General features: G+C 42.3%; 1 protein-coding gene across 26 annotated transcripts in view; it reads right to left on the reverse strand.

Annotated features, from left to right (window-relative positions):
- LOC122765983 (adhesion G protein-coupled receptor L3-like) overlaps positions 1-14,220 on the reverse strand; it is a 196,362-nt gene that overhangs the window by 42,749 nt on the left and 139,393 nt on the right. For 21 of the 26 annotated variants that reach the window (XM_044020513.1, XM_044020538.1, XM_044020516.1 and 18 more), the window contains 2 exons: positions 12,419-12,457; positions 2,820-3,003 (listed from right to left, as the gene is read on the reverse strand). In XM_044020513.1, the coding sequence (XP_043876448.1) occupies positions 2,820-3,003; positions 12,419-12,457 (223 nt within the window). The remainder of the gene's footprint in view (positions 1-2,819; positions 3,004-12,418; positions 12,458-14,220) is intronic. The other 5 variants (XM_044020517.1, XM_044020534.1, XM_044020537.1 and 2 more) reach the window with 1 other exon arrangement.

The following is a 14,220-nucleotide window of genomic DNA, read 5'->3' on the forward strand; positions in this document are numbered from 1 at the left end:
TGGTATACTATTCCGTGCACATGCCACCCCTGGTTTACTCCTGCGTCAGGGTCCCGTAATATCTCACTTCACCATCAGGTGGCGGTACAAGTCTGGACGCAGGGAATAGGACGCATTCCTACCAAAGAGGATGAGAATGATGCTACGGCTCCCTCGGACAGGTCTGGTTCGACCGTCAGGCATGGGAGTCGGGGTGTCAACCATAGAGTTCCCAACGAACCCGACTGGACCCGTGAGTTCAGGCCGGGTTTAGGCCGAACAAATGTGCAAATGAGGCGGGTCGTGTCGGGTCGGGCCTCGGGCTTCCTTTTTTCCGCTCATAAAACACATTTCTTGCAGGTTGTATATGATATGTTGTCGCTGTTCACGTTCACGACTCAGCAAAACGCCAACGACACTGCGTCACATGTGTATCAGTGTTTGCAAACGCTGCACTGCTGCATGTAACTTTAAAAGCCATTTGTTATTAAAAGCCAATTTATTTCAACACAAAACACAACTCTGTCAGCCGTGAGAAACAGAAACGATGCTAGTGTCGACGGACGATGACACCTCTCACTTTGATAATGAAAAGCTACAAAGGAGGCCACATTAAATCCTCCCTTTGTATCTGTTCTTACACCAAGGCTTCTCATACCTTCTATTAAAAAGAAAACCTGTATTAAAGTTCTCTTGTGCTCTTGCAAAGGCCGGAGGGTTTGGGTGAAACATTCCGCTTCAACTTAGTTAAGACAATACCCCAGATAGCTCAACATTCCCTGGATTCCGAGCCTGCCTTCAGAATAAAGGAAGCATTTTCTTGCCTCTCTCTCGTTCTCCATCCCCTTGTGTAGTTGTGTAAAAGAGCTTACGATGGGCTTTAGGGAATTTCTTTGATGCCATAGTAGTTGTTACACCCACAGGCTATACCTTCAAAGCCGGTTTAAATAACATGCTAATCGGCAGAAATCTGTTCATGAGATTATCATGCAGAGAGTGAAGCGCCCTCTCCCGCAGACAAAAGCCTAAAAGACGAGCACAGGCGCTGTGATGTGTCAACACAAACACAGACACAATGGGTGTGGAAGCTATCCGTTTTCTCTGAAAGCAAAGAAAATAGATCTCATGATCAGTTTAAGCCGAAACTTGGAACGAGACACTCTTACGGGTTGAGGATTCACTTCAAAGCAGGGGAGGCGGCTCCCTTTGACATTGATAGCGTGTCACCAGGTGCAATGTGTGTGAGCTGCAGTACAGTACACCTGCATACAAATCACACTTCACTTTACTTGTAATTCCGTGTTCGTGATCAATAATTAGCCACTGCAGGGATTATCAATGTTTAAATGGGCCTCCTTGCCCTCATTTAACTTCCCCGCATGGCATGAGGGATTGCAGGAGCCAACAGGCTGAAAAAAATGAGCCAAGCAAACAGAGAGATAAGGCCTAGTAAACATGTCACCAGCACATAATTAACCAGGCTACCACGATGCGCTATAAAGCTGTGCAGGCATCGTCTCATTCCCCTCTTCAGTGAGCCCAGAATCTCCTTAATACCCAGATGAATTGTGTGCCAGATACAGTAAAATCCATTTTATTAATTCTCCCTACGCTTGCTTCCTTTTAAGTCAGTAGACCTATATTTTAGGTTACCATGGCAGCAGAAAGTAGAAAAAGGAAACATGTTCATTATTCTTTCCTAATTCCCCTTTCCCCAGTAGCCACTATCTGCAGAAAGTTGTTTAATTTCACTTTATTATATGTTGTAAATGATTCTCAACATAAATGGCAGATTTGATAAATTGTGATATTTCTATCCATATTTTCAAAAGCACCACTGAGGGGAAACGGTTATGACATAAGCTCCATTATCTGTGCACTTGGTGTTTACCCAGTGAATGATGAGCACTGATCCCTGACCTGCTTGACTAGTGGTTAATTCCAGTTAATAATTGGCATGAATATAAACACAATCATTTGAGATAATTGTCAATTTGCAGCCTACTGCCTACTGCCATCAGCCACAAACAGCACTGCCAAACCTCACCTCCTGCGGGGGGAGAACACATCAATCCAGTGACCTTCACACTTGTACCCACAGCCTCAAGAGCTCTGCTGTCGATATGACAGCACCCTTGATCAATAGCAGTATGGTGATCTTTGCAACCCCTTTACAATGGACAGGACCAGTGGAAGATGAACCACTTCACACAGAAGCTGGGTCGACTGGGTTGAGTTTTCCAAATGAGATAATCCAACTGAGCGAGTTTCCACCAACTTGAGGAGATATTAACTAAACTCTCTGACAAGTTAAAATAGATCGTTTCCCAAATACTAAATAAGTTGTTTTTGCAGATAATTAGTAAGTGCAGATACACAGATCTGGCCCATCACACTGGGATTAGCCATGAACTTGGACTGACTGCTCTCCTTTGTTCTTTTGCTGCAAAGAGCTGCTTGTGATGCATCAAGCAACAGCCCTTACTCATCACTTTCAAGGTAGGCTTTACAGCAATCGCATCTTAATATAAAGGCAGGACTGGGCTTTTATTTTGACGACACTTCACATTAACAATGTCGTTTTTTCACATGATATAAAAAGACCACTCTTTGTGAGTTTTAAAGCTTCATAAAACATGAAATAAAGGAAATGATGACAGCCATGACTAGACTTTATTAGAAGTCTATTCATATTATAAAATAAAGAGACACAGTAATATGAATAAGAGCTACAGGAGACTTTACGGTCTTGTCACCTTTGCCACTCTGTACTAGCACAATATCTAATCTAGAAAAAAATCATATAGGCACATTATTAAAGTATTTCAGTGTATACTCACGAATGTTGTCAGTGTTCTCTTGCACAATGTCCGTCTTCAGCAGGTTGTCAGCGAGGACAAAGGCCCCTTGCTCCACCGTGTCCAGCAACATGGTGGCGGCCCTCAGCTGCTCCCCAGTGCTCAGCTCCCTCCACGCCGCCTGGGCCTGTGGTTGCAGCAAATTGTTGACTGTCTCCACCATGGCCTGAAGAGTCCGGACAAACAAAAATGACTGAGTGATAAGGAAGTGTGCTGGCCGGTGGATGGCTGCTTTTGTTTGCAAAGTGTGAGGTTTGGAAAATGCATGAATGAAGGAGGATCAAACAGAGTTCAGGACTGATGGAAAAAAAAACAAAAAAACGCAACAGAATCAAACTGATTATACTGTAATCAACTTTCTATCAGGATCCTATTTCCACTTTGTTTACAAAGTTATGCTTTTTGGAAATGGATCGTCAAATTGTAGCAGCAACACCTGCATCTGTAACGACACTGAATACATTGTTCGCTTATTTTGTTGCTTTTTTCCTCTTTGTCAACAGGACAAATTAATCCTGTCAATGAATCAGAGCCAATACTTACAAGACTACAGGCCAAGTCTTACATGACCCAAGGCAAGAGTCTGTAATTGGTGTGATAAATGTTCCTCCATGCAGACAATCCCAATACACACAGGCACCACAGCAAAACGCCACAACACATTTCCGTGGATGTAAGTATGTGCTGGTAGCAGCTACGTGCGTCCACTCAGATAAAAATCTTTCCTGCATATTAATGGCACTGAACGACATTATGCCTTATTTAATCTCCCCACAACAATGCTGGAGCGAGTAAGTAAGGAGGAAACAAGAGTGTTCACAAGACAAGATGAAAAATTAAAAGCCATTAAAGATTTAAAAATGCCAATGGCAAGATTTATGAACAGAATACTAATTGGTCAAGCAAAGCATTCATTCCCATTACCAAGGCTCCAAAGAGCAAAATGAGCCTGACTGCCCTTGGAAGAAAGCTATTTCCAAGCCATTACAGTGCAGTAGGTGGTAAAACGCATAATTAGAAGAAAATGTCCTGAATTGCTAATAATAGCAACACTGTACACAGAAAATGATGTATTCTGTTTAAATTTTGTACAGGTTCGCACACTTGTGACGTCCTGAAGATGAAAGCTATGATGTATGCACAAACCTTGCTTTAGATCATCAGATTATAAAAAGGGAATAAGAGTTGTATTGTGACTCCAAAACAGCATGAGGATAAAGCCAAAGGCAACGTGAAAAATCTTCAGCTCCAGTGTACAAAATGAATTTGTGATCCTTAAAAAGGGGCGGGGGGGGGGAGCGGTCCCGCCATAAAGCATAAGTGTAATGGACCCTCCAATTATGTTCAAATGTTGAGTTGTGTTCGTTTCAAATCTCTGTGATCATAAGTGGAGACGAAGGCCTGATTGTATTGAATTCACTGGCACCAACTTAGAATTTCAAACAGCACCAGCTGGCTGTTCCTTATTCAAAACATACTCTGCGCACATTAAGCAGCCCACACACACTCACAGTGGGAGACTGACATGGGGGTGTAAACACACCTTTGCGCCTGCTTGAACACTGGAACATACACAAACAACAGTACACGCACAATAAAACAACTACACCCTGTACAGACACACACACACACGTACAAGCGGTCCACCAGCTTTGAAGTAATTATTCCTTATCTGCAGCCAATCTCCATTCACACCCTTTGACATTCAGCTAAAGGCAGAGGTTGATTCATTCTCAATTAAGGAGCTGTTTTTCTCCAGGCACTGACATTTTTTTCACTCTTTGTTCACAAGTGCAAGATTTCCCAGCACATCTCTTGGAAATACTAAAATAATGGTTTTTCGTAATGGATGGAGAGGCTGTCTCACTCGTTCCAGATTTACATGAGATGCACAAAATCAACCAGAGGATGGGTGGGTTTACACAACCACAGGCAGGCTAGCGATGCTCTAGTATTCATCGGAAATAATATCAGGACAAAGATCTGCTTTCTTAAGGGCATTTACAAAGGTGAGAAAAAAAAGATGCTGACATTCACTCGTGGTGCATCATTTAGACACGTAAGAGATGAACAAATGGTAAAGCTAATTATTCAATGCAATAGCAAAAGAAGCGTGTGTGTGAGTAGGTCACACGTTTTAGTGGGAAAAGCACAGGTGTTACTGATCACATTAACAATGGCTCTGAACACGGTCGTCATTCATTTGACTATTTACATCTAACTGTGACCTGTCGAAAATGGCTGCTGTGCGGAGGTCCCATTGTCTCCATGTATTTCACGGTGTGTTTAAAGATTACACAGCTACTCTGAACTCAAGCATTGGGGACAAATATAAAGAGTAAATAATCACTAACGGTGGTAAATTGACCAGAGTAAAACAAAACAAAAACAAAACACCTCTATTTTAGGGATTAAGAAAAGGTTTCCTGCAAAAATTTAGGTAAATGAAGTCTTAAAGGTTAAAAAAAATCAATTGCTAAAAGGTTCACCAATTCAATCTCTGAACAACGGCAGTGTTGGAACAAAAATTGTTGCTTCACCCTCTGCACTGCATGTATACTGCTTTTCAAAATGGTTTAGTGACCCAAATAATGGAACACCAACACAGTGATACGGGATGAATTGGACAGAGTGAACTGTGCAGGGCAGTGCTTTACAATAGGTCATGACCCACTGGTGGGCCGTGGAGGTACTGCAGGTAATGGAGGCCTCAGGCAGGGATTTAAAAAGGTATTCCATGTACCAAATTCATTGAAACAGTATATTATTTGTTGTGGGTAACACACTAAATTAAAATATATTAAATTAGGACTAGTCCTAACACATCAAAACATGTGTTCAGGTAATTCTACTGTCACTAACCCCAGGCACTGACGGTGGGTGCTGCTCAGTGGCTCCTCGTTCTGAGAAGGTCAGTAGTAGAGGACAAATTTCCCTAAAAGGATTAATTAAGTTAAGTTAACCTTAACCACTTAACCCTTTAACATGTATGACTCACATTCAAAAGTTATAATGGGTTTATATCTGAGCCTGACATAAGGCTTCTCAGACATTGACAGAATGGTGATGAACGGTTGATGAAAATAAGGAACCCTAAAGTGATGAGCGCATGATGAACCTGAACTTTGACAATGCTACAAACTTTCACAACAATAACAACTAAATTGTTTCATAACTTTTGCTCAACATTGAGCAAGCAGTGCATATATACGATGCAACATGACAAAAAAGTGACCTCCAGTTATTGCCGTCACCACAACAAAGACATTCTCTTAAAGCTGAATAATAGACGGTCAAATTGTGGGAAAGGAAATTCTGAAGCGCGCCTGATCCTTGTGCAGCGACGACTGCAGTCCTCCATCACAAAACTATACATCAAAGGAAAGCACTGCTGTGTTTTTGTTCTGCGGGAAAAGTTTACCAGCTGTTATCAGCAATTTAGAAAAGTAAAGCAGACCCAGTTAAAGGTCACAGAGAATGAAAAATGCCTTTTCTGTGTTATTACCTTGTGTCCCTGAGTGTTTTGTTCATCCATCTATGTGTGACAAACAACGCTGGAGCGATCATTGATGACAGCAATGTCATGTCCTTCTTTTTTATATGGGGGGTGGGGGCAGGGGGGGCTTAGTGGTTTAATATTTTTTTAAACGTCAAAGCTAAAGCTCCCATGCCACATCAGAAAAGTATTATTTTTTAAAGCCCCCGTTCTTTTGGACTGGATTTTGCAAACAAGGTCATATGTAAAAAGTCAAGCGTACCTTGAAAAATTGCCATCATAATTTTAAGAGTGTTCCTCTGGCCTTTAAACGTATATGCAGTGTGGACATGTGTCGTAGCGTTGTCGTGAAACACTGCCTGTCATTCTACTTAAAATATGCACATGCGTCCTCTTCTCATTTGATTAACATCCACTTTAAAAGCTCCTGTGCCATTTAAATTTACTGAATGGCTGTTGTTTAATCCAAGTGGCAACATGTACATTCAGAAAGCCAGAAACACTCACATTGACAGAGTTTTAGTGCAGCTCCCAAATATATAGTTCAGACAATTGCTCTTACACTCTTCAAGCTTTACTGAGGTTAAATGAATCATCCATTCAGCATTTTCTGAAAATATGCTCATTCATTTAGTTGCTGAGAAGCAAATGAAAGCAAATGATTCAACGGCCATGTCTTAATAGTACATTTAGGCCTTATCTACACAGAATTTCCCAACACATCCTTTTTTGTTTTTAGTGTCATTTCAAGAAATCCTCCTAAAATGGACAAGAAGACTTGTTGCATGCGCACAAAGTATGGTATGACATCATAAAATGTCATAAAAGATAAAAGCTTCTTGTCCCTGCCCTCCGCTGTATTGCCACTGTATACACACAAATGCTTCAGTCAGGTCTGATAATTGTTTGACAGCATACACACAATTAATAATAAGAATTAATAGTTGGGTAATTTCTATTTGCAAGGTCCAAAAGAGGCAGAAGTATGACATCAATAACTAAACAAACAAATCACCAAAAAGTTACTCGCTGCAGCTTTAAACAAGTCGAAAAACCTCAATGTTCAAAGATATACTGCATAATTTCTGCAGACAGCAGTGAGTTCACATACCAACCAGACCTCCATGATGCTAATTCAGTGCCAGATCCCTGCTTGTATGTATTTGTGTTAGCTATGTAATCCCTTCCCACGTGGGGAATTGGTTTCTCCCAGAGCAGGCAAATTACATTTTGAAAACGTCGAGCTTCTACAAAAAAATTTCATGAGATCAGTGAGAGAGCGGCAACATTTTAAGCCTCAGTAGGAAAATGCACAGAGTGGGTGAGTATGGGTGGGGGGGTGCAACCAAGCAGCACACCACTACCATCATCATACTCTGTGCAGTTGACGGTGGCCTGCTGCTACTTTACTGCTATTAGCACACTGTCACTCCATCTGTCAAATGTAGCAGCTCACTCTGCTGCTGCTGCAAACTCTTCCTTTTCCTGTGCTGAAAGAATGTCAAAAAAAACAAAAAAGAAAACAAAAAAAAAAACAAGCTTCTAGTTCTCGGGTAGATGAGGAAATGCTAATCGTTAACTGGATCCACTGCTGGAATGTTCCACTTGGAACGAGGATGATGACTGGCTGTTAAAATGCTGCAGTGCACAGGCCATTTCTACCAATGCAGAAGGAAGGAAGGGTTGAGGTGGACATTAGTGTTTGCTTGGCATGAGTTCAAGTCATCACTGTGGTGTGTGTTTGTGTGTGTGTGTGTGTGTGTGTGTGTGCGCGTGCCCGTGTGCAGGCTTCTATCTGTGTGCTGATTGATGAAATGAACTCAGGGTCTGGGAAATTGATTCTGGCTGAGGCTGATCTCCTGAGTTTCCCTTTCTGGCTTGTATGCACTCGGCTCTTGTCCCCTCGTTCCTCTTCACTCCTCCCTTCCTGCTCACCAGTTGGTTCCATTCACTTGTTTTCGCTCGCTGAAGTTGAAGGTTGATCTCAAAGTGGGGTAAAAAAAAAAACACCTACACACACATTGGGATATCTTGTTCTTGCTGTCCTCCTCTCACCATTGCATCATCTCTACCATTCCTTTGCCCATTTCATTTTACCTGTGCTAACCAAATCATCGATCTCCTTTGAGTCTCTGCAACATTATCCCTTCATATTTCATGAAACCTCTCTCTAAGCTGTGTACAGTACATGAGTTACTGATGGATTACCTTTGTGCCTTTTGTCTTATGTCTTACTTTTCATCTTTCTACTGTACAACTTCCCCGCAGCAGCAGCAGCAACAGCAGCATTCTGCCAGGCCTTTGTTTGAAAGAGACGTACACTTACCCGCTGGTTCTTACTCTCAAGTATGTTTCCTCATATTTTTTCCATGACACGTTTTTCCGTTTTCTGAACTCTGACTGTAAGCTTTCAAAGCAAACTCTGTCAATCAATTCAATATTATGCAATGATCATGTCGTACGTTGTCACACCATCAAGACAAGAACAATCTAACACAAGGATCCACCAACGAACCCTCATCTTCAGTTTTAACAGTGGCCCAAAAAGATTCTGCACCGTCTCAATACTTTTCATCCCGACTTCACCCAGATTAATCATTTGATCTGCAGGCAACACATTAATCATTATAAGATTCTGTGGTTATGTTTGTGTATGAGAAAAGACCGGTATCCTACACACACATTACAAATATTCTAATACACCAAATATTCTTGGCAAGGATCAAAACACATCCCAGAATGCATCGAGAGATCTTTGCTCTCTCCCCACTGTGAGCGGAGACAACACACAAAGATTATTCAAGCAGAACGCTGCACTGCCGGCCAGATGAGGAGGTCTCTGTTTATGTGGAAGTGGTTATCTTCATCTTTTAACAAAATGACTACCAGGGAAATTTTATCATCTCGTTACATTCGCCAACGAGAAGCCTCCCTCCGTTTCGCCTGCTCTAAGGTCATCCTGCGCTGTGACACCCCCGCCGCTCATCTTTGCATGCAGAGGTGTCATTTTAATGAGAGGTCAGGGCTCAATATCCTCCCTGTATCCTGCAAATTCAAACTCACTTGGCTTTTACTAAAACATTTGATATTATTTTGATCGTCTGTGTGCTGAAGCAAGGAAAAAGTGGACCATAAATCCTACAGTGTCAAGTAAAAACAAAACAAATGCTGGAAGAGAATCTTTCAAAGCTCGCAGGTTTGACTTTTTGTCCAACATGTACAGAAATAATCATAGTAATTGGACGATCAATAATAAAACTAAAAAGGAATGCAAATGCAAATGCAAATCCTGCTCAGAGGGATTCAACTGGCTATGAAGCAGATCTCACTGTTTGTGAACAACTGGAAAGATGTTAAATAATGGTTTCACCTGCAGTGTGAACGGCGTGTGGACGTGTTAAGATCTATGTACTGAATAAGTCTGACTCCTCAACAAGACAAACCTCAGCACCAGGTAAAATTGACGATGGAAGTCGTCCGTCAAGATGAGAATCACTCAGAAACATCCTCCCACATCAGCCACAAGGTCTATACTTCAATTTGGACTGAGGCCCTCCTTTATCACAGCAACACCTGCACGCACACAATTTGCCTTTTCCCAAAGTACTGTCAAGGTCTGTTAGCAGTGCTGTGTGCGGTCTCCGAGCAGAGGGACAGCAGAGGCAGGTGCACCTCTCATTTGCTTTGCGTCCCTGTGCTAAGCCCACTTATGCCGACCACCAGGGCCCCGTTGAAGAAAACATTGACACATTTCCCTAATCAATAAAAAAAACTCTCGGAGGCTGGCAGCTCAGTTGCAGTTGAATGCTGCGCTTACAAGGCCGCAGATGTTCCTCCATTATTCCAGTCGGTCAAATGAAAGCATGACACAATTGTTTGAATTTGTCAAACCAGCTAGGGGACAGAGGAGAGGAGGGAGGGCACCGCTGAGCAGGTGTGTACGGCCGCGCATGGCACTGCACATACATCCTCGACATATATAAACGACACTGTGGGAACGTTAACCCACACAGATATGTGCAAATCTAAAGACAATACAAAGACACTGATAGTGCTGCATGCTATTCTCCCTGGTTAAGCCATGCAGAAATAAAGAGCATAAACAGCACCTTGTGTTTTTCAGCCAGCAGTTTAAATGATAAGGTTAATCTCCCTCTATATTTAACTCCTGCTAAACGACCAAAACCAACTAAGCTGTTGCATTGCTCATGACATTCCAAATTCCCCAAGCACACTTTCTCCTCCTTAAAAACAAACAAACAAGCAAAACCATTTACATCACCACGATGTTGCATGACCAAAAAAAGGCAAATGCGCCCATGTTAATTGTGCGAGTATGTGAGTCAAATTAGCAAATGAGTCACATCGGGCTTTGGCTGTACACAGACGACCGACAGTTGCAGTGGTTGACTAATGGTCTTTCTACAGTGGTGCATTTGTTTGGAGAAAAGGAAAGAATACAACCCATCTGCTCACATAAAAACACACCACATCCACACACATACATTCCACTTGGATGTCATCTGCATAATCACATGACTGTGTGCTTTCTGACATGCCTCGGAGGCATTCAGGCAAAATGTTGCACATGCACATGTTGTAAATACATGAGCGCTGTAGAGCATACATTAAAAAAAACAACAACATCTGGCTGTAATGTGCAGCTTCATTGCAGATATCTGTGTGGATGAAAGGAACATCAACTCATCACGCAATTCTCTTGTCAAAGCATAAAAGATTCAAAGCTAAAATGTCACTCAGTGGCCCAAGAGGTAGCTGAGTGAAGCAATAGCATTATGCACTAAGGGGAATCACAACATGCTAGAGTTCTCAACGGGCCTGGAAATTACAACTCGACCCGACCCAGCCCGATACACCAGCATGAATTGTCTGCTGAACCCGATTCCGGCCCGAAATACATTTTCCCATTGATCGAAGCGGGTAGTTTTATTTATGACGCAGCATCCGTCTCCTGGCTTGCATCACATGGGTCCTCCGGTACCAGCTGCTGCGCAGTTAACAGGCGAGACTTCCCATACTGTTGTACATTTGCCCTTTGATCAGCGGGCAGCATCTGCAACTGGTTGAATTTCGGCCACAAGAATGTTGCGGCTTTGTGGAGTGGTGCTCAAAACCGGCGCGCATGCCGTTGACGCGCGGCTGCCAGCTGTGCAGTATCTTTGGCATTTTGCTGGCAGTGATGTCTGCGTGGTTCTGCGTCATAGCAGCACAAGATGCAGAGTGGAATATTTGACCAGTTCATGCTGAACATCATAAAAGGGCTCCAAAACAGGAAACCGACAAGCCCAAAGCGCGGGGGTTTCGCACGCAGTGGCGTCAGGTCTGCCCCTCTCCATCAAGCGAGCAGCCAGATTTACTCTTCACCACACGTGAACAGCGACGATTCACAACAAACAACTTTATATAATTTACAAACTGCAAGAAATGTGTTTTATGTGCGGAAAAAAAGGAAACCCGAGGCCCGACCCGACCCGCCTTATTTGGAGATTTTTTCAGACCGAACCCGTTGAGAACTCTACAACATGCTATGTCTTTGGCTGATTCAGAAGTGAGAAGTTAGTGGTGTAATGAGATCACTTCTTTTGGCTCTTAATCATTGAGAAAGGTAGAAGTGCGCTAAATGCCCAGAAGCAATATTATTGACTGATGCAATTCACTTCTGTGGGTTATTTCACTCAAAGTTAGTGCTGACGCAGCGGGTTTGCAGCATTTTAAGATGATTGAAACACTTGAGAATTACACAAAGGATACACTCTATGGCATTTCAAAAAAAAATCTTACGTCATGCTTCAAACGGAGAAGGATGAGAACAAAATATCACGTCACATCCATGCAGGACAAATGATGACATGTGACTCAAACTGGGAAGTTTGAGGGTCGGAATGAAGTGTTTTTGATGATATTAATGAAATTTGACCATTTGATTAAACCCAAGCATCACCACCATTACAGTGCTGTTGCTTTAAGTTTGAATTATTTTATGGTTATTTTGACTTCAAAAGGTCAAATTTCAAATTCCATGTTAAAAAAAAAAAGGAGTGACAGCAAAGTCATGTCCAAATACCTGAACATAATACCGGCAGGAGCGCTCTCTTTTCTGCAGCTGCAACCCAGAGAAAATGCAAGAGTTAGCAAAAGGTCAAGAACTCCAACAATTCCAATTGAAGTGCATTTCTGTTTACAAGTACAAATTTCACAGTACAAAGGAAAACACGAAACCCCGCTCTTGAAAGTTACTGTAAAAACTTATGTCTTGAAAAATCAGACATGACACACAATAATCTTTATTTTTCATTTTAGAACTCCGGTGATCGATTTATCACGAAAGGCTACGTCCGCATTACTAGTAGTAGTGTTTTAGTTTTAAAATCCAATAGTTTTGCCACAAAAACACCTGTCGCACTTTCTACTCTGGAGTTTTTGGAACTTCTGGAAAAAGCTACTCGTTCCACACTGGGGGAGAGACCTACCCAGTGCTACCAGAACAGGGGCGGTTCTTCCATGAGCATCTTCTGTCCTAGAACTTATCTTTCCCCCTCCCCTGCACAATCTCCTTCAGCACTTGGATCCACTTCTGCAATCTCTCCCTCTGTCAGGCCACTGTTCCTATCTAGTGGATATCTTTCCAAGACTTCTTCTATGCAGCTTATTCCTCTTTTATAAGTTGCTTCCATAAAAGCGTCTGCTAAATGCTTAAATGTTAATGTAGTTTAGTTGAACAGACCCAAATGCAGCGAAGACAAATGGGACTTTTTTGGATTACGTCAGCCTCACTCTGCAAGCCAAACATTTTATTTGCAAAAATGTTTTAGTCAAGTCTTTCTGTCACTGCTGAAGGAGAAATAACGGTGGCAACAATTTAGAATACCTGAAACATGATAGAACGTTTAGGCTAAAAAAAAAAAAAGTGATTCAGCAGAACATGGAGAACAAACTGAGTTCTGATTCAGTCAGCGCAGCCATGTACCCTTTGATCATGAATGACAAGTGATGTTACTACTTGCCAACTCAATCCTTTCTTTGTCTGCAGGCAGGGAACATTGTGCTTTGCTATCAAAGCCATCTTTAATTTGCTTCGCTCTTTGCAGATTGTGTCAAAATGATTGAACTTCAGAGGTAAACTGCAGGCAATGCTACAGCAGAGTGGGAGACAGTGACACACTCACACTTCCACACCACTAACGGAGGGCGAGGGCTCTTATGAATAAAACAAAATGAGCGCAGGTCCAGTTGACTTAAAGCCACAGTATGTTGTTAAAACAGCAAGCTCAGCTCATCACTCACTGCTGCTCTTAAAGGGCAACAGCACTTGCTTAGCCAGCAGTGCAGCTGCCTTTCTGAAGACGAGGCGAGGTCATGTGCGGTTATGGTGGTAGGGGTCGTCGTCTGCAGTGGTCTTGTTGTGCCGTGTTTCGTTTTTGTGGTAATCGTGAGCACTATGTGGACTATGTGGTGCTTCCTTGGGGGAAACTCTCATTAGCCAACGTTGAACAAAAGAGGAAGCTGTGACTTCCTTTTTCTTCAGATGTACCACGCTGTACTAACAGAGCATATATCAGTAAACAGATTATTATACATCATGACCTCTTGAATTTATTATCTTATCTTCGGGGTGGTTTTACTCTCCTCGGGCTAAATTTGTTTTCTTCATACCATTTTCTTTTTTTCTCGATTTTTATGTAAGAAACTAAAGACTACAACAACAGCAGCAGCAGCCGTGACCACAGCAGTCCCTCTACTTTGAATGCTGTGTTTTATGAGAAACTTTTTTCAAGAGGTATTATAAACTCTAGTTGCTCCTCAACGTGAATGCCATGTCCCCGTCTGAGGCCTTTTGGCCATTTAACCGTCTCCCATCTCCATTGG

Source organism: Solea senegalensis, linkage group LG3 (assembly GCF_019176455.1).
Source record: "Solea senegalensis isolate Sse05_10M linkage group LG3, IFAPA_SoseM_1, whole genome shotgun sequence".
Lineage (NCBI taxonomy): Eukaryota > Metazoa > Chordata > Actinopteri > Pleuronectiformes > Soleidae > Solea > Solea senegalensis.